This window comes from Pteropus vampyrus, unplaced genomic scaffold (assembly GCF_000151845.1).
Source record: "Pteropus vampyrus isolate Shadow unplaced genomic scaffold, Pvam_2.0 Scaffold22, whole genome shotgun sequence".
Classification (NCBI taxonomy): Eukaryota; Metazoa; Chordata; class Mammalia; order Chiroptera; family Pteropodidae; genus Pteropus; species Pteropus vampyrus.
Genome location: NW_011888803.1, coordinates 1,977,203 through 1,999,227, shown reverse-complemented (window position 1 = coordinate 1,999,227; position 22,025 = coordinate 1,977,203). Strand labels below are relative to the sequence as shown.

Below are 22,025 nucleotides of genomic sequence, written 5' to 3'. Positions count from 1 at the left end.
TTTTCTGAGATCTAAAAACTAATAGAACCAAAAAGGGAATTTCACCTAAAGATGTTATATATCATACACATCTGATCCCAATATCAAAGGGTGAGCTCAGTGTCCACACTAGTCATTCTATAGGCAGATATACATGTAAACCTCATTAATCTTTCCAGTTCTGACCATTTTTCATCAAATTTAAATGGCTGAGAAAGGTAAACCACCACTTACAGTTTCTTTGAAGGAGGAGTTTAGCCAGCGATTATTTACTACATTCTGTATGGATGTGGGTGGGTTTTCTAAATCTTCAAAGGAATCCATTAATATAAAATCCAGAACAACATCATAAAAATTTAGATTTTTCACCTGCATTAAATTATGAGTTAAAACAGAAATTATTACACAGAGCTGAAATTAAGTCTGAGCCAGGACCTCATACTTTGAAACGGTTGGGTGTTTTTAGTTAAGTCAGATTATCTCTCTGACAAAAAAAGATGAGCAGGGAAAAATATGCAAACAACTCACCACCAGAAATTATAATTCATATGACAGCTGTTCCTTCCTAGGTCCCATCAGGTGAAATTAATCTCTCCTTCTCCTCTATTCTAAGAATCTTTTGTTTGTGCTTTTATTATGGTCTCCACAATACTCATTCTGCTTTGTCATTGAGTTATTGGTATATCTGTCTGTCTTCCCCACCACATCGTGAACCTCTTAATCTTTTGTTCATTTATGCATACTGTATTGTACTACATGCTACACCAGGTGCTCATACTTCTATAGTAAGCAAATTAGATGCTTAGAGTTTCCTGAGGAAAACAGACAGCAACAAATAATTCCACAAATACACAATAACAAACTGTGATAAGCACAGTAAATGAAAAAGTACATGGTACTATGAGAGCTTAATCTAGACTGGATGTCACAGAGGGCTTTCTTTGGGGAGTGAAACATCCCAGGTACAGGAAATACCTTGTCAAAGACATTAAGGTGAAAAGGAACACAGTGGTGTTGAGTCAAAGAAAACTGGCAAGTGTGCTACTGTAGCAGAGAACAAAGAGGTGAGACAAAGAGGAAAGGCCATCTCCTGCAGAGTTTATGGCCCATGTCAACAATTCTGGATTTTATCTTCACAGTATATTAGGGGGAGAGTGGTGGAGGGAAGATAGATGATCAGATTTGTATTTTTAAGGACTGTTTTGGCAGCAATGTGTAGAATGGAATGGAGAGGAGAAAGTGAACACAGGAAGTGGAGATGTAGGCAAGGAATCAGGGAATGCAAAGACTGAGGTAGTCGAGGGAAAGACAATAGATACTCAGACTACTATGGGGCTGGCAGAAATAGAGAAAAAATGAAGAAACTGGAAGACAGGAGTTGAAATTGACAAAATTTAGAGATGAATACAATAAAGTAGGTGAGAACTAGGGAGGTATAGAAGATGAGTCCTAGGTTCTTGCCTGCACAATTGAATGGACACCGATTCCTTCACCAAGTGAGGGAACAGCGGAAAAAGAAAGATCATGCCTCTATGTCTCTGTATCTACTGTTTTCTCTGCCTAGAAAGCCTTTAGCCCCTTGTAAACTCATTCTTTAAGCTTCTGTTACAACAAAATGTCCCAGGTTCATCATGTTCTTTCTCTATCCCAGTGCTGAAATCAGCCATTTGTTCCAAGGAGTCCTAGTTCCTTGTAGTGGAGTGTTTAGGAGCCAAGATCTATGTGTGAGGAAAAATTTCTTTTGAGGTAATGCTGCTCCCAGACCCTTGCAGTAAGTACAGCTAGGAAATATGTGTATGTCTATGTATATGTAAGCCTTTATATTTATTTCTATATCTTAGCTATCCATATTTATTATAAACTATGAATTCACACTGACAGCTCTAATTCCAATTCTAGCTTTTTATACCTTCCTTCTCTGAGAGTAAGACCTGGCTCTAGTTATTCTCAATATATTTGTTTGTCTGATCCTATACATGCAGCTAATCTCCTAGCTCCAGTGAGTTACCTGTGGTCTGATCTGAAACCAGCTCTACATAGGCCACCATTACCACCCTGCTAGAGCCTGCGCTTGACTTTCAGAAAGAAGGAAAGAAGAAAAGAAGAGAGGGGAGAGGGGAGAAAGGAAGGGAGGGAGGGGAAGGCTTATAAGAAAACAATTATTTTCAACTGTTGCCAAAAAAAAAATGAAGACTGGGGTTGCTATTGTTTATGATTCTGTCATAACTACCACCACACAACTGGTTTTCTTATGATTTAATAAGGACATGAAAACAGTGGCCTCAAATTATATAAATATTATGTGTAACTAAGGAGAATAAATATAAAAACTTTGAACTTACTCCTCTAGCAGCAAGTTCCATTTCTGTACTATCCCAGTGATCAGTCTGCTCTAAAAAATAGATCATTTCATCAAAAACGTCTTCGAACTTCTTTGGATTCTGCAGAAAAAAAATACACTTTAATCTTAAACTCAACTTTATAAGGCTCTAGCCTACAAAGTAAATGAGTTACTCTTCAAGTATGTTTGTTATATCTTCAATCTATTAGGCAACTGAATTAAAATACATTTTTAAGGTGTTCCATATTAATTTGGTTTAATATTTTGTTGTTCCAACATTTTGCAGAAGTCAAGACTAAGAACATTAGTCACATGTCATAAGCAAACTGCCTACTACTCAAATATGTATGCCTATTTAGATCAGTCCTTAATATGAAAATCTGGTTACAGAGGATACCATGTAATGCTTCTGAAAAGCAGTTTTACAACTTTAAGAGAAACTCTGGTTCAAATCACTAGGTTTATCTGCCTAAAGGCCAAGAAAACAACATAAGATTTACACTGGGATTTGCAAACAGTTAATAGCACCTTTCATTTATTTTGTACTTTGTAAAAAATTTGCTTTCCCATTTATCATTTAAAGATAATCACATAGGTTCATATACTAAAAATAAATACCCCAAAGAGCACTGATTTCTCCTTGGGTTGATTTATTTTCTATGTATAAAGCCCATACCATTTTGATCAAGTTGTTTCTCATAAATTATTCCTAATTTTCCATAAAGTCTGTGAATGTCACGGTGAGAATCATCACTAGATCTGCTACTACAACGATCACTATTATTATGTCATTGTAAAGACCCTCTGAAATAGGGTATCATAAATATAATCCTATTATAGAAATGATGGGACTGAGGTTCTATAAACCAGGTAGGTATTTGAATGGTTCAAAGAAGGCCTGTTTTATTTTGGTTTTCCACATCAGTTGGACACACCTTGCATAAAGAAAAGTGGTTCTGTACAGTCTTAATGCAGTTCTTTTCATTGCTTCTGCCTCATTCAGTCCCATGAAGATGAGTAAGAGTAAGAGGTAACTCAATTTGTATTTCCAGATTTCTGAGATCTACACTATTTCCTGGAACCTTCTTAATGAACAGGATTGAAGGAGGTAAGAGAAGAGTAGTATTAAAAATAATAATAGTGGTGGTTGTAGCAGATCTAATGATGATTTTCACCATCACATTCACAGACTTCATGGCAAATTGGGAATAATTCATGAGAAACAATTTGATCAAAACGGTATGGGCTTTATATATAGAAAATAAATCAACCCAAGCAGAAATCAGTACTCTTTGGGTTATTTATTTTTAGTATGTGAACTTTTGTGACTACCTACAAAAAACTATTTCTTCTATTAAAAACTGAATGTATTTTAATCTTCAGTTCAACTGAAACAATAAAATATGTGACAACAAAACAAGTTTACCTTTCGTGCTTTCACAATTAATGCTGATAAAATTTTCCTTCCACTCTCAGCAAGGAAAATCCTGTTGGCTGTTTCTGAAAGGATTACCTAAAAAAAATCCAACCCCAAAGAAAAAAGAGACCTGGAATTAATTTGAATGGACATTTGACTTTATAGCACATTTATGTACAAATAACCCTAATACAGCCAATGCATTGTATGTGGCACTATTTCAGCCGGCAGACCAAAGAGAAGGTCCTAATTTACTAAAATAAAATAAACTCTTGAAACCTATAATCAAAAAATATTAAAGGGAGATAAATGAGAATTTAAATTCTGTTCAATTTAATAATCAGAATTAATCATATTTATTCAAATTAATATCAGAAATAAATGCTAAACAGCCCCAAAATATAAAAAATAAAGATAATTTTGTTGTTTAGTGACCTTGTATCAAGAAATCAATGTTATAATTGATTCAAATAAAAAACAATTTAGAACACATAGATAATAAAAAAGAGGATTTTTATTTTAAGCAGCCATTAGTACACATCTCCAGCATCAAAATATTCTGTTATGACAAAGTGTGGTGGACTTGGGAAGCCACGGGAAACGACAATGACAAATGAAGTCAAATGAATGGAAACAGCAGGCAGGAAAAATAAACTTAGTAGACGTTAAATTTGCCATTAGGAATAAAGATTATAAAGAGCAAAAGCCATCTTGTTTATATGCAGCTGGACTCTATAGCATGAGGGTGGGGATGAGTGGCTGGGTAAAGCCTCTTAATGTTAAAAAAAAAATACCTGAAAAGCCTGTCGAATACAGTGAAGTTTGGCAAGAAAATCACTGTCTCCTAGGCACTCCAGCATTTCAGTTCTATGTAATAAACAGGGAGACAACTGTTACACTGCATTCAAGATCAAGCCTACTACAAATTTGGACTCAAACAAGGCTTAACCTCAGGACCTTAATATAAAACACATGTCTTCAATACTGACAAAACATGTGAAAAATTTTTTTGAGCCTAAAACATACTTTCCCCCATTCGTATAACCATTTTTAATAAATATCATACAAACATAGCAACAGCACCTTAGTATTTTTCAGAAACATAAGAAAAACTCAAATGGTACCTAAGCACTCTTGAGTAAATTTTTCCTTCTTCAACTAAATGCATGGCTTCTTCATAAAAAGGGCAGTGGCAAAGAGACTCCAGACTGTAGGTATGCCGTACTTCTCTGTGCTCTGCAAGCTAAGCATACAGTGGGTTAGAACAGACTACAATGATATATATATATAAATTTTTTTTTAAACTACAAAAGATACAAAAATAGAATCTTGATACTAACAAAATATACTCAATTTGATTAAACCATAAAAATCATTCAATAAGATTTTACAGCTAGTAAGATCTGAATTCATTTTATTTCAAAATTCAGTTGTAAAAAAGAGTGAAACTTTATAACAAGCTTAGTCCATTTTGAATCCAACTACTTAAATCCACAGAGTATACAGAAAATCAGTATCTTACAGTTTACTGACATATAACTGAAGATAAATCATTGAAATAAAAAGGATTTTATCATTCAAAAAATGCTTAAAAGCATTATAACTCACAATTGTAAATGAAGTAAAAGTTTCTACAAAAATACCGAAAGAATCTCAATTTGGCTAATTCTAGGGAATTTTTCTTATATATAGCTTTGACTAACCTTTGTATGACTAAAAAATAGTCATGCACCGCTGTTAGTATAACACTTGACAAATGGAAATCCAGTCTTCTAACAGTTCATTAAAAAAAAAAAAAAAAACTGCAAAGACTATAGAGTAGCCAGCTAAGCAAGAAACCTTTGGAGCAATTTTATTCTTCAATACCATGTGATCCATTTAAATGACATGCTGTAGGGTTTTTCTTTATTTTTTTGATTTCTAGTAACTTTATTGAGATATAATTCACATAACATAAAATTCACCCTTTTAAATGTACAATTCGATGGTTTTTAACAGTCATTCACCCTATGCTTTATCTATTATCTATGGTTTCGCTTGCTGCTATTTCTTGTCACTTGTGGTCAAAGATGGTCCGAAAATATGAAATGGAAAATTCTAGAAATAAACAATTCATAAGTTTTAAATTGCGCCATTTGGAGTAGCAGGATGGAATCTCATGCTATCCCACACCACCCACCCAGGATGTGAATCATCCCATTGTCCAGCTCATCCACGCTGTACACACTACCTGCCTGTTAAGTCACTTAGTAGCTGTCTCAGTAAGCAGATCAAATGTGGCCATATCTGAGCACTTACAGTCAAGTAACGTATATTTTACTTAATAATGGCCCCAAGACACAAGAGTAGTGATGCTGGCAATTCAGATATGTCCAAGAGAAGCTGTAAAGTGCTTCCTTTAAGTGAAAAGGTACGTATGCATGTATAGGAAAAAACACCATATATATAGGGTTCAGTACTATTTGTGGTTTCAGACAGCCACTGGGGGTCTTCAAACATATTGCCATGGATAAGGGGAGACTACTGTATTTTCACTAGGTTGTACAGTCAGCACCACTTACTAATTGCAGAATATCTTGATCACCCCCAACAAGAAAGCCCAGCCCATTAGCAGTCACTCTCCATTCTCTCTTCTTTCCAGTCCCTGGAAAACACTAATCTACTTTCAGTCACTATGGAGTTTCCTGCTCTGGAAACATCTTATAAAGGAAAAAAATACGTGGTCTTTTGTGTTTGGATTCTTTCATTTAGCATAATGTTTCAAGGCTCATCTATGATGTAGAATATATCACTGCTTCATTCTTTTTTATCCCTGAACTGTGGATATACCACATTTTGCTTATCCATTCCTCAACTGATAGACATTTGGGTCGTTTCCACTCTTTGGCTATTATGAATAAGGCTGCTTTGAACATTTGTATACAAGTTTTTTATTTTTTCAGTTCTCTTGAGTATATACCTAAGAATGATAACTCTTAGGTCAGATGATAACTCATGTTTATCTTTTTGAGGAGTTGCCAAACTGTTTTGCAAAGTGGCTGTACCATTTTCATTCCTACCAGCAACAAATAAAATTTTTCCATACTCTTGATAACAACTATTGTTCATCTTTTTTATTACAGCCACCCTAGTGTGTAAAGTGGTTTAATTCCCCTGATGACTAATGATGTTGAACATCTTTCATCTCCTTATTGGCCCTTGCATATCTTTTTTGCAAAACTGGCTATTCAAATCATTTGCCCATTTTTAAATTGGATTGTTTGTCTATTTATTGTTGAGTTGTAACAGTTCTTTATATATTCTAGGTACAATTCTTTTATTAAATACATGATTTACGGAATATTTTCTTTCATTCTGCTGTGTTTTTCACTTTCTGGTTGGTGTCCTTTGAAGCACAAAAGTTTTTACTTTTGACTAATTCCAGTTGATCATTTTTTTTCTTTTGTCTGCCTTAATGTTTACTTCCTACTTGTGCAGAAAGCAAGGTTAGCCAGAGGTGAAAGGTTAGAGACTTCTAAGGTCTTTCCTGGACATAGCATATGTTCCCTGCACACATTTGTTCATTCTAGAATCCCAGGGATATGCCGGAGCTTTTCAAAGACCCCTATAAACATCTTATTGCCCAGTTTACTCTTTTAAGTTTTTTAGTCAGGCTCTTGCTAGTCGCAACTGGTATAACCACCTCAGGCAGCTGCAAAGTTAAACAGCTATCACTGATTGTTTTCAACAAAGGCCCTAGAGATAGGGTAAAATTTAAACCCAGGCATTTATTCTAGAACTTATACTCTTAAATATCAAACTATACTCTCCTATCAGCTCTATCTGAAAATCCAAGGTAAAAGAGGTTTAAGATAGTATAAACTGTCTATCAGAACAGAAGCAAAAGAAAAAAAAGGTAAATGAAAATAATAATATCTGACATCACATATTTTCTGCTTTAATATTTCCCTTCACATTTTAAGAGAAATGTATTATGCAAATGGAAATGTTTTTGAGGTTAAAAAAAAAAAAACCTAACAGTTAAAAAATAAGTTATAATGAAAATTCTTTAGATAGTAAATAGTTTAAAGTTTTGTACCACTGTCAAAACAAATAGTATCTATGTACGCCTACCAGTAGAAAAAAATCCTAAGGAGGAAACTGGGGTTCCAATTAAACTCTCTACACAAAATAATTTACACTAATCAAAAGTGAACAAATCCAACAATAAGAGATTCCAGAGTAAATCTTGATTTATTTGTCTACCTTGCTTATTTGCTGGTTTAGCTGAAGCGATCATTTAAATAAATCTCTTAAAATACATCATCTTGAAGATTTGGTACTAGCTAACATTATCATCAACTCTTCTTAAGAGACAATGACAACTCAAACATTTATTTAAATCATGAATCTTAAATTTTTTAAAGCAAAAAGCAAATCACTAATACAATGGCTTCAATTCTCATTTTAGAATATACTTTTGACAAAATTTCCAAGAATGTTTTTAAAGGTTTCAGAAAAAGATTAACATTTTACTAGAGTTGAGAAGCAGAGGTGTTTAATCCCAGCATATGGAAATGTGCAATTTACCATGAAAAAAGTGTTCTTTTCTTTTTTGCTATCTGAAACTTTTGAAATGTCTTTTACTTCTAAGTTATTCTTCCCCCCAAAGGGTACATTTCAAAAACTCATTTTATTGTCTTCAAACAGAAAAGTAATACCATATTGATTTACAACAAAGCACCATTCCGCCTTATTAGTTATCTCCCATAGTTCATAAGCACCACAAAAATGACCATGTAAGAAATCAAACAAGTCAATAAAAACAGCAACAACAATCAAAACAGATAAAACCCATTGATGTAGCAACCAGTGAGAAGAATGTTTTGGGATTAGCTGAAATGTCAAACATCCTAAATTACTTCTCCCTTGCCTTCTCTGAAGTGCAAGAGGGACTGGGCCTTATCTTCCTTGTTAAGCGACGATTTGGCTGAATGTGAAGTAATATTTTAAAAAGCCTTACTATTTTTAAAATCTTCTGAACAACCATGAAAAAATGTCCAAAGTTCCAAAACTATTAAAAGTTGGGTCATGAAATAGGCCAAGTTCCATATTAATATGGACTATTTTTTACATGTTTACATTTTCCTTTCAAATCAATCATCTAAGATTACAAATAGAACTTAACAGTTAAAGAACTTAACAGTTAAAATCATCTAAGATTACAAATAGAACTTAACAGTTAAAGAAAGCATACTCTATCTGTATACTCTATCTCACTAATACTCTATACTGATACTCACATACTCTATACTGTATACTCTATCTCACTAATAGAAAAGAAATAAAAAAGGAAATAACAACCCTCTAAAATGGCCCTCAACGATTCTCTCTTCCTGATATTACCTCTTTCTACTCTGAATGTGGCTAACTTGTGTAACCAAAAGGATATTGTAGAAATGATGGAGGGTGATTTCTATGGTTAGATCAGAAACAGTCACTGCTTCCATCTCACTCTCTTTTGGATCACTTCCTCTGGAGGAAGCCAGGTGCCATGCTGAGAAGATACTCAAGCAGTCCTATAGAAAAGTCCATCTGGTGAGCAAGTGAGGTTTTCTGCCAACGTGCCATTCATGTAAGTGAGCTAAGGAGCAGATTACCCAACTCTAGTCAAGCCTTCAGATGACCGTAGCCCCAGCCAACATACCTGACTACAACTTCACAAAAGACCTACAACTTCACAAAAGACCTCAAGCCAGAACCACTCAGGCCACTTCCAAATTCTTGACCCTCGGAAATGATGAGATAATAAACAAATATTGCTATCATCGTTGTTGTTTTTGAATGGGAAAACATTTTTATTTTGTTTGGGGAAGTGAGCAGGCATCCAGTCTCAGAACTTCTGGAATTGCTTCTTGGTGCTGGAGGTCTTGGTGACATTGAGCACGGGAAGCAAATGGTATTGCTCAGGGGCCAGCACTCACCAACCATGATGAAATCACTGATCTAAATGTCCCTGATGCCGGAGTTCAGGCACATGAACATGTTCTTATTGTACTTCTCCAAGTGGTTGTACTTTTGGATGTAGTGGAGGTAGTCTCAGCAAATGACAATGGCCGTCTGCGCCTTCATCTTGGTCAATACACCTGATGGGATCCACCCTCGGGTGGAGATGTTACCCATAAAGGGGCATTTCTTGTCACAGTAGGTACCCTCAGTGGCCTCCTTGGGTGTCCTGAAGCCCATACTCTTGTAGTATGGTGGGAGCTTATCCTGGCTAGTTTCTCCAAGCACGACCCTCTTCTTTTGAAAGATGGTGGGCTGTTCTTGGTAGCATGCTCAGTCTAAGAGTCACGCCTTATTTGATAATATACATGGCTTCAGAATTAAATACCAAAACAATGAACTCCTTGGATTAGCCTTTAGGACTCAGTTCTCACAGAACTAACTGTAAGTCCTAAGACCTCCAGAAACTACCACCCTATAAACCTTGAATTTTAAGAAGGTAACGTCTAAAACGCTTAAGCCTCCATTAAACCACAAGTGTAGAGCCCCCAGGATTTATAATGCTCTAATTTAGATTAATGCAAAGCCCTCTGCCTGACAATCTCCATACTAGGGGGCAGGGTCCTGCTTTCAAGGACACACGCCCATGAGGCTCAAGGAAGGCCCCTCAGCTTCAGCACCAGCTTCAAGCCAGCTCCTGAATTTTATTGTTGAGAAATAGAAATTTTGAATGGTAGATATAGCCCTCCCTTTCAGATTATGATTATTCTAAATGTTTGTCTTTGTTGCTTTGTATATTATTATTATTAGTGTATTATTTTGGATTACTATAAACAAGTGCTATCAAGACAAAGAGGAGATTAATAAAAGCTTTCCAAGCTTCCATTTATAAGTAGAGGTATCTGAATTATAGAAAATAAAATTTTCTCTTTAAAGAGCACTCTACAATTTATATATTAAACATACAGACACACCTTGCAGTGATAATTCTAAGAAAAACAGAATCTACAGCTAAAAATTGCTACCTCTGCAATATTAGTTTCTCCCTATTAAATGACAATTTCTTTAACAGATGGGAATTAGGAGAGTACTAATGCAGTGCTATCCTCACATTAGAAAGACTTTTCAGAATTTGAAAACATTATGCCAAGTAAAAAGACATCAAACACGAAAGAGCATATATTGTGTGATTCTATTTGTATGAACTGTCCAGAATACGTGAATCCATAGAGACAAAAGGTGGAATAGTAGTTGCCAAGGGCTAAGGGAGGAGGTTAGGTGAGAAAAGGGAGTGATTGCTAATAGTTACGGGTTTCTTTTTGGAGTGATAAGAAAGTTGTGGATTTAGAAAGTGGTACTGGTTGCATGACTCTGTGAATATACTGAAAACCACTGAATTGTACACTTTAAAAGAGTGAATTTTATCGTGCATGAAATATCTAAATAAAGCTATTATTATTATTATTTTAAAAAGGCTTTTCAGAGAAAAAAGGCTATGGTTCCAAACCAATGTCTGGCAAAGCTTATATAGGAAAATCTTGTTAATCACTTTCGCAAATGACTGACCTAGCTTAGGCAAAAACCAATGCCAGGACTTGTTTTATTCTAAATAGGCAAGAAATCTTTCTGGTAATTCTGAATAAAGCTTTCAAATGACCACAAATTGTTTAACTTCCCAAGCAGTTCTGATCTTATTCTCTTAATAACTTTCTTCATTAAAAGTTTTCTCTAACTTAAGTGCTTGGCATATATTAAATGCAATTAAAAATAATTTAACAAATATTTCTTAGAAAAGAATTTATCTTGGAACATTCACATTCTGAGATCATATATTTATACCCTAGAAGCATTCCTAGGATGTTTCTCAGATATTGAGCCCTTCTTGTGGTATTCATACATTTTGTTGTCCATAAGGATTTTTAAAAAATGTATCAAACCTTTGTAACTTACAACAAATTTAAAGTGAGTACAATGAACACTTGGCAAAATATTTTTGAAAGTTGTACATGATAAAGAAACTTCAGAGCAATTTGGTATACTGTTCTTCACAGTGGAAATAATTCAACATGATTAGCAATTATTCTCCTTACAAACCATCTAGGGCATAAGTGTCTACAGATCAAAAAGATATAAAGCATCTGACAAAACAGAATATCCTTTTATGATAAAAATTCTCAACAAATTGGGTACAAAGGAATGTACCTCAACACAACAAAAGCCATATATAACAAGCCCACAGCTAACATCATACTCAATGGTGAAAGGTTGAAAGCTTTTCCTCTAAGAATATGAACAAGACAAGGGTACCCACTCTCACCATTCCTATTCAGCATAGGACTGGAAGTCCTATCCAGAGGAACTAGGCAAGAAAAAGAAAAAAAGGCATACAAACTGGAAAAAAGAAGTAAAACTGTCTCTGCAACATATGATCTCATATACAGAAGATCCTAAAGATTCCACCAAAAAACTATCAGAATAAATAAATTCAGTAAAATTGCAGGATACAAAATCACTATACAAAATCACTAAGAACAAACTATCAGAAAGAGAAATTAAGAAAACAATCCCACCTATAATAGCATTAAAATGAATACAATACTTAGGAATAAATTTAACTATGGAGATGAAAAATCTGTACACTGAAAACTGTAAGACTTTGATGAAGAAACTGAAAAAGACACAAATAAATGGAAAGATAGTGCGTGTCCATGGAATGGAAGAATTAATACTGTTAAAATGCCCACACTATCTACAGCCATGCTACCTTGAACAAGCTCGATCCTGTCTGATCTTGGAAGCTATGCAGGGTAGGGCCTGGTTAGTATTTGGATGGGAGACAACCTAGTAAGACCAGGTGCTGTAAGCATAAAAAATAAAAAGATAAGGGATTGTAAGCTGACAAAGTCTTTGCAATCTGTGAGGTCAACAAAGGGTTGCCCTGCCTAAAAACAAATAAACAAATAAATAAATAAATAAAATGTCCACACTACCTAAAGCTATCTATTAATTCATTGCAATCCCTATCAAAATTCCTACTGCATTTTTCACAGAACTAGAAAAAAAATCCTAAAATTTGTATGGAATCACAAAAGACCCCAAACGGGCAAAGCAATCCTGAGAAAGAACAAAACTGGAGGCATCACACGTCCTGATTTCAAACTGTATTAAAAAGCTATAGTAATCACATAGTACAGTACTGGCATAAAAATAGACACATAGACCAATGGAATAGAATCGAGAGCCCAGAAATAAACTCTTGCATATAATGTCAATCAATATTTGATAAGGGAGCCAAGAATACTCAAGAGCTTTTTCAGTAAGGTGAGAAAATTGCAGAACTGTATTTAGAAGAATGAAACTGGATCCCTATCTTATGTCATTCACAAATATTAACTCAAAATGGATTAAAGACTTAAACATAAGACCTGACACCATAAAACTCTTAAAAGGAAACAGGGAAAAAGCTCCTTGACACTGGCAAAAAAAAAGGTCCTTGACAATGATTTTTTGGGGCATGACACCAAAAGCACAAGGAACAAAAGCAAAAATAAACATATAGGACTACACCAAACTAAAAAGCTTCCGCACAGCAAAAGACACAATAAAATGAGAAGGGAACTTACAGAATGGGAAAAAATATCTGCGAACCACCTATCTGATAAGGGGTTAATATCAAAAAATATATAAGAAATCCAAACAACTCAGTAGCAACCTTCACTCAAACATCCAATTAAAAAATGGACAGAGGACCTGAATAGACACTTTGCCAAGGAAGACACAAATGGCCAACAGGTACATGAAAAATTGCTCAACATCACAAATCATCAGAATACAAATCAAAACCACAATGAGATATCACCTCACATCTGTCAGAATGGCTATTATCAAAAAGATAAGAAATAAGTGCTGACAGGAGGTAAAGAAAACAGAACCCTGGTACATGTAAATTGGTACAGCTAATTCAGAAAACAATACAGAAGTTTCTCAAAAAAAGTAAAAACAGAACTACCATCCAGCAATCCCACTTCTGCATGTATGTCCAAAGGAAATGAAATCACTGTCTTGAGAATCTGTACTCCTACATTCATTGAAGCATTTTTCACAACAGCCAAGATATGAAAACAAGGGTCCATCAACAGATAAAGAAGATGTAGTATATATACATTTCACTTAGCATAAGGCATTATGTTAAGTGAAATAAATCAGACAGGAAAAAAAATAAATACTGTATGGCATCACTTACTTATAGAATCTAAAAAGCCAAACCCATAGAAACAGAGAGAAGAATGGTGGTGGCCAGGGGCTGAGGAGTGAGGGAAGTGGAGGGATGTTGGTCAAAAGGTACAAACTTCTAGTGAGAAGATGAGTAAATTCTGGGGATCTCACATTCAGCACAGTGACTATAGTCCACAAGACTGTATTATATACTTGAAAGTTCCTAAGAGAGTAGATCTTAAATGTTAAATGTTCTCACCACCACCACAAAAGAAAGGTAAACGTGAGGTGATGGAGGTGTTAATTAGCTTTATTGTGGCAATTATTTCACAATAGATGTGTATCGAATCATCACATTGTACAGCTTAAACTTACACAATGTTATATATTCATTATATCTCAATAAAGCTGGAAAAAATATTTTAAAAACCAGAAAGATAAACCTATCCATATCAAACTGTAAAAGAGAAAATAGCTTTTCAAAAAAAACCAAGTAGATATATTAAATCTATTATAAACTTACAAGTATAAATTATAAGGAAAAATGTAAACAATTCAGGATAAGACACGATAAGCAATAGCTAAAATATACATATACAGAGACTCTCTAGAGGATGAAAAAATTATGGTCAGTACAGCTTTAATAAAGGCAGAATCAGGCTTAGGGTACAGGGTATTGGAATACCAAAAACTTTCCACACTAAAGCATGAGTTCATGCATCAATTACAGATGTGTGATACTATTTATAATTTTAAAAAAACAGCATTCATATCCAAAATCTACCATAAAAATGAAATTATTCTAAGATAAAATTGGCCACATTATTTTTAAGCCTATTTTAAGTAGAAAAAATTACAAAAAGATGACTACTTTGCAAGTATTCCCTTTTAATACAAAATTTAAATCTCAGTAGAAAACAAATTACTCATAAATTTATAATTCCGTGATCACGACTGTTTATTACACATTAGTATATTTATATCTAGCCTTTTTTCTGTAATAATTAGTATATTTACATCTAGCCTTTTTTCTGTAATAATTAGTATATTTATATCTAGCCTTTTTTCTGTAATAATTATATGTCACATATATGTTCTTTTTTTCCTATTACAAAATCACAGTCATATGCTCTATATAAAGCTTTATATACTACTTCTCTTTACTCTTAACATATGTTCCCATGTCATTAAATATGATTAGAAATATGTTTACAGCACTATAATATTTCAAATTATGGAAGTACCATAATTTGGCATTAGACTGTTTCTAGTTTTTCATTATTTTTAAAATACGACAGTGAATATTTTTGTATATAAATCTTTGAATCTGATCACTTCCTTGGAAAAAATATCTAGAAGTATGATTTCTGAGCTAAAGAACTGAACAATTTTAAGACTCTTGATATAAGGTTAACTGCTTTACATTAAGATACTTATATGCGTCATCCATAATCCACAGCATATGAAAGTGCCCATCCAAAGTATGTGTTTACATGTTCACCTTTTTAAAGTGACTATGAGCTCCTGTGAGAACTTATGTCCATGTTAAATTCATCTTTATATCATCACACGGTAGATGCTAAATAAATGGCTACTGAACTGAATTACAGCACAATGGCAAAACCACTGTCTAGCTGAAAAAGAATGAGGAATTCTCATTAGGAACATACATGCCCTACCTCTGCTGCTGAAGCAAAGGAATCGGTTGACGCAGTGCTCAAGGTGTCTCGCAGGCCAATGTCATCCACACTCCCCTTCACAGTGCTATTGGTATCTTTATCTTAAAAATAAAAGATGAAAAGCTTAGAAATGGATATTCTTTGCTACTGCCATACTTCATAATCTATAGCTGGTTTTTCTTTTTCTTTCTTTTTTTAACTTTCGTCTTTACTGATACTGGAATCTAAAAGGAAAACAATACAAATCAATGGGATGTAATCGAACAAGAATCTCAAAGTATATTCACTGTTTAACTGACTCTGAAACACTGCTAAGCAGAGGAGAAAGTGCTTTAAAGTAGATATTTTTGCTTTAAAACAGGATTAAACTTAATTTCAGATATAAAAAGCTTTTGAATATATAATAACATAAATTGGTATATAATAACTGGAGTTAGATTTATCTCCCATACATGGTAAAATCAGCATATAGCAAAGACAGTTTGAAACAGCAATTTGGTTGCAAGTGGCCTTGCTAAATTTAAAGAACTGGAAGAATGAAATGAATTATTAAATGAATTATTAACATAAACTGTTATCTGGTTTATTATTTATGATAAGCTAATCGAAAATACCAGTTTTATAGCTCTTTATAAACGATTAAGTTGTTTTGTTCTCAAGTTTGATGAAAAAATTTAAATTTCTAAAAGAACATGTATTTTTGAAAATAGAATAATTTAACCTCAGCTTTTGTTCCATTAATAGTCATCAGGTAGTAGAAGAATTTTATTAGCAATATATAACATTCTGAATGTGGGTGTCAATATCTTCACATTCTATCATCATCAATCTGTTAATATTAAATTCTCAAATAAATACTGTACTTGCTTACAGATGTGATTACATTGTAGCAAACAACTGACAGGCTTCAAAATTTATCACAAGTATAAAAAAGAGAGAAACAAAATATATTCAGATTTTTCTTATTTTGATTCTCAATCAGCTAAATTTGTCAGATACTTTATCTTCTTTAAACAGAAACCAGAAATCTCTGGCTTTCATCCATCCAAATTTCTATTCCATCATTTTTCCTAAAATAAAGTTCATTACCTTTACCAGAAATTTCAAGTCCTGTTGTAAACCTCCAAGTACCAGAAAACAGACATTTTGTGATTCTAAACAAGAAGTATAAAGTTTTTAAAAATACAAACCACTAATTTAGTTTAAACTCAAAAGTTTTGTAACCAATTTATATTCCAAGCTCAAAGCCAACCAGGAAAGCAAATAAGCCATAACTGGTACAAGGTTCATTCCTATTAAGTACCAAAAATAATCATACACACAGCATATTTTTTTTACTACTTTATATTTGGTGGGACCATATTTAACATTTTAACAATTTATCTTCCAAGTTAAAATTATAATTGCTTTTAAACGTAGTTTACATCGATCCTTTTAAAGTACCTAACTTGTCAAGCTTAAAATTCTTTTACTACCCAAAGACTATTAATAGAACAAAAGCTGAGGTTAAATCATTCTGTTTTCAAAAATGCATGTTCTTTTAGAAATTTAAATTTTTTCATCACACTTGAGAACTAAACAACATAATCACTTCACATTTATAAATAGTTATAAAACTGGTATTTTTGGAAACTAAATTATCCAGAAAAATTTCCATTATTCTCTTTGCAGAGCATATATGATTTTTTAAAATGCACACACACACTTTGAGATTAATTATAAAACTGAATTGGCATTTACAGCTTTCAACCATCTATCTTCTTAAGAAGTTTCCACTGTTAGTATTAATCGTGCAAAATGAAATCATAGTACAATTTTAATTTTGCTAAAGCACTTTTAAAGCAGGATTAAATTACAATTCAATTAGGTTAAATCTTGGTTCCATATGCCTTTTGCTATTTTCAGAGTGGAACACAGACATTTATCTCATGTCACTTTACCTTTCAGACATTACCCACGAGCTGTTAAAAGTCTGTTTTACTTCACTCAACAGAAACCAACCACTCAATGTCATCCAGATCAGTTACAATGATTGTACTTTATTTAAAAAAAAAAAAAAATGGCTTAGAGGAACTGGAAAGATTTATTCATTAAATCTCACTTAGTAAACCACAGACCATACCTTTCATTTCAGTAACTGTTATGACTCCTGGAATGGCAGCTTAATAATTATATAGAGAAATAATACATCTGTTTTTCAGATAAGTCAATAAAAAGTATAAAGAAAGAATACTGGGCCATATCTCAAACTGCTTTCATGCATCCAATTAACATTTAAAATACTTTTTCTAAAAAGTATCAACTCTTGATTGTGGTATTGAAAGACAAAGACAGCATGGAAAGCTGAAAATCAAAGGCTTCATCTTAGTCAATATTTGCAGGAATATTTTCTTACCAAACTTTTCTTAGCAGAAAAAAATGCTAAAATCACAATGAGATATCATTACAAACCTACCAGAATTATTAAGTTGGAAAAAAATGACCATTTTTTCGTTAAGGATATACAGCAATGGAAACTCACACACCACTGGTGGAAATATCATTTGGTAGAACCATTGTGGAAAGATAGGCATTATATATTAAAGTTTAAGACTGTATTCTCTATGACCTAGCAATTCTATCCGTGGGTTGTTTAGAGAAATGCATGCTTATGTGCATAAGAATGTTCATAACAGCACTGTTTATAACAGTTCTCAACTGGAAAAGACCACTGTCCATCTACCACAGAATATGCAAACAAACTGGTACATTTATACAATGAAATACCATGCAACAATAAAAGTGAATGAATTGCTGCTACATGCAAGAACATGGATGAATCTCACAGTGTGAGTGAAGAGTTATATGCATGGTTTTGTTCACATTAAAATTCAAAAACAGGAAAAACTAAACTATATTGATCAGGAATACACACCTAGTTGGTAAAACTATAAAGAAAAGCTGAGAAGCAATCGGCACAAACAACAGAACAGTGGTTATTCTAGGGGTTGGGTGGAAGGGGTGTTGATTGTGAGAGAGTAGAAAGGGACCTTTTAGGAATTTGGCAATGTTTTATTTTTTGGTTACTTGACAGTTACACAAGAGAGTGTGATAAATCACTGTACTTTTTTTGTTTTGTGCACTTTTCTTCTAAAGGTTTAGAAAGAAAGAAAACAAAGAAATAAATCTATATATTTTGGCCCCAAATGGTTAAAAGCAGAAAGACAATGAAATAACTTTCTTGTTATTTGGACATGAATTTTATTCCTTGGTAGAGGAAGCATATATAATGATGCTAAGTTAAAAAGTCAAAAGATCTGATGAGTTTAAGTGTAATAGTAAACTGAAAATAATTTACCTGCACCCTATTGGGGAATACCAGTAGTAGCAGTAGAGTCTAATGCCACGCATATACCACTCACAGCCTTTTTCCTCCTAGCTCATCAATCTTTCTTTGCTATTTAGTGATTGGCTTAGAATTTTAAGTGGGAATATTTACGTGGGGATACTCATCTATTTGCAGAAAGAAGACATGGAAAATACGATATGATTACTATTTAATGACAATAATAAAAGTATGATAAAATTAATAAACATTTATTTTGTACTTATTACTTGCCAGAAACCAAGTTTTATGCTTTACATATATTATCTCACAATTCCTTTGATGTAAGTAATATATATTTTTTCCATTTTACATGTTAAGAAACTAAAGTACAGAAAGGTTAAGTAACTGGCCATACTCACACAGTTAAGAAATGAAATGGCAGGATTCAAACCCAGGTCATCTGACACCAGATTCCATGCTATGAAACTATGGAGCTGTGGTGTCCAACAGGGTAGCTGCTAGCAAGCTACATGTGTCTATCAAGCACATGAAATGCAGCTAGTCAGAATTGAGATGTGCTGTAAGTGTAAAACACATAACGGATTTTGAAAATTTTGTACCAAAAGATATAAAATATCTTATTAATAGATACTAGGTTTGAGAAAATATATTATTAAAATTACTCTTTCATTTTCCTTTTTCCTTTTTATTTTTTCTTTTCATTTTACTTTTTCATGTGGCTACTAGAAAATTTAAAGTTACATTTGTAGCTCACATTGTATTTCTCACATTGGATAGCACTGTTAGAGCATTCCTTTCTCATATCTTATCTACATTGCAAAGAGCTTACAAGTTTTTTAGAGGATTGAGATTCAACTCATACTTTTTAAGTGACTACTATGTGCCCAAGGCAATCTGCTAAATGCTTTCACAGACTATTTCACTCAATATAAGTAATTGGAATAGTCTAAACATATATAAAAATGCTTTGTTGTAACTAGAACAAAAAGGCCATTTCCTCATCAAAATCTTCAATGGTTCCTTGTCTGGTTTTCAAAGCTTTCCATAATCTCTATCCACCCTATCTAATCTTGTTTTCTATTAATTACTAAAAGACACCTCAGCTGAGTACATTTAATATACTCCCACTTACCATAGAGTAATGCAATGGGTAAAAGCTCGTGCTTTGGAATAAGCCAGCAAGCGTTTGGATCCTGATCTTAGCTTTGCTATTTATTTATCGGGGTAAATAAATTTTTATAGAGTTGTCATAAAGATTAAATGAGATATTTGTGGAGGCACGGTACTTGCTATATATTAAGTGCTAAATAATTTTTTGTTAGTATTATTATTGCCATATGCATTCTTTAATCAAGCTTTTGGTTCCTCCAACAACTTCTCTAACATACAAATCTCTCTCCTTCTGCTTTCTTGCCCCATGCTACCCAGGAACACATACTGCTTTATAATATGCAGCTCAAGTACCATCCCCTGCAAGCATCCTCCAAAAATTAACTAAATTTGCTTTTATGTAAGGCAGTAGAGCAAAGGTGTTAAAATCATGGGTCAAGAGCTATACAGCCTAGATTCAAATTCCGACTCTGCTACTTATTAATTGTGCAGCCTTGGGTAAGTTTCCTATCTTCTCAGTTCCTCAGTGTTCTCATTTGTAAAATGGGGGGAAAATCTACCTCATAGTTGTGTGAGGATTAAATAAGTTAATATATGTAAAGTAAGCATTCGATACATGTTAGCTAGTCGTATTATTACGCAAAAGGTAAGTATATATCATTTAATATACCATCTAAATTTTATTTAACTAATGCCTGTATTATATAGCCTATCTCTCCAACTGGACTGACACAACTTAAGTGAATGTATTTTCTTTCCTTTTTTTCTTTTTCTTTTATTCCTGATGGTTCCTACAGTTCTCAATGGAGCATGGAACATATTGTAAACACTCAAATATTTGTTCACATAAACTAAATAAAACTTGCTATTATAAACTGACCATCCCCAGGAGATGAAAATTCCTAAAAGACTCTCATGTATTTCCTCTGGGTCATTTTGTCTGTTATATGACTTCAACTTGTTTTCAGAGTCCTGTTAAAATTCTTATGTTTCTAATACCCAGCCCTAAATAATTGACTTATGATACCATCTTCTAAACCTGAAATATGCAGTTTAAACCCCTTAATGACTCATCATTAACATTCAATTGCCTAAAAGAAAGCTTTCCACATAACTGGGTGATTAAATATCAAACATGTACCATAAGTTACCACACGCTGGCACTAGGCAGGGTAGCTCTTTTTATTCCTAACTTTTTAAAATAATAAATCTAAAATATTTTTAAAACATTTTTTTATCTGTCTCAACCATCCGGAACTTTTAAAACATTCATGCATAGACATAAACTATGTTTTTCTTTGGAAGAACACTGAAAGTATGCTTAGTTTTAACTAAACAGTCATATATTTTAGGCCAAAAATCTGACTGGATTCAAGCCTTCCTCTTTCTTTCACAATCTCCTAATTCGCATATTACTTAAGATTTTTTCCAAAGTAGAATTTGCTTGAAAGTTAAAAAAGAAAAAACTAGAAGACACTTCAGTCCTGGAACTGGAACTTCAGACCTAGATCTATCTCTTTAAAGCAATGCAAGTGGGTTTTCTTCATGCCTCACTTTTGCCATCCCTAGGCACAGTCTATTTTCTGTCGCTTAGAAGGCATCGGGTCTATTTTAACTTCAGCAGATTCTAGTGGAGATTCCAAAGATGCCACTCTTCTTTTAAAATCTAGGCTGTCCGCTGTGGGTTTTGTAACACCAACAAGAAGAGGAAGCCTGCCAAATGTCTCAATGTCATCTGACATCTATGTCAGCAGCGATTCTCCAGATGATTTTTAGCAATTTAAATATGATTTGGAACCTTGTCTTTTCTATGATTCTGTTAAAAATGAGAAAGTTCCTGTTGCCAACCAGATAAGCTATTTTCCAAATGGGTCTGCTATGTTAAAATAATTAAGAAATCTAGAAAACTATTGCTGCTCTTTGTGTATCTTGTGTGACTATCTGCCCCATGCATACTGTGGATAATTTTTA

At 33.5% G+C, this 22,025-nt stretch overlaps 1 protein-coding gene and 1 pseudogene across 4 annotated transcripts in view; both read right to left on the bottom strand.

Moving 5' to 3' along the window:
* Positions 1-22,025, bottom strand: part of MIGA1 (mitoguardin 1) — a 71,051-nt gene that overhangs the window by 9,200 nt on the left and 39,826 nt on the right. For all 4 annotated transcript variants that reach the window (XM_011355531.2, XM_011355532.2, XM_011355533.2 and 1 more), the window contains 6 exons: positions 15,617-15,717; positions 4,862-4,980; positions 4,532-4,604; positions 3,747-3,833; positions 2,322-2,420; positions 214-348 (listed from right to left, as the gene is read on the bottom strand). In XM_011355531.2, coding sequence (XP_011353833.1) covers positions 214-348; positions 2,322-2,420; positions 3,747-3,833; positions 4,532-4,604; positions 4,862-4,980; positions 15,617-15,717 — 614 coding nt within the window. The remainder of the gene's footprint in view (positions 1-213; positions 349-2,321; positions 2,421-3,746; positions 3,834-4,531; positions 4,605-4,861; positions 4,981-15,616; positions 15,718-22,025) is intronic.
* LOC105289134 lies at positions 9,035-10,950 on the bottom strand (annotated as a pseudogene).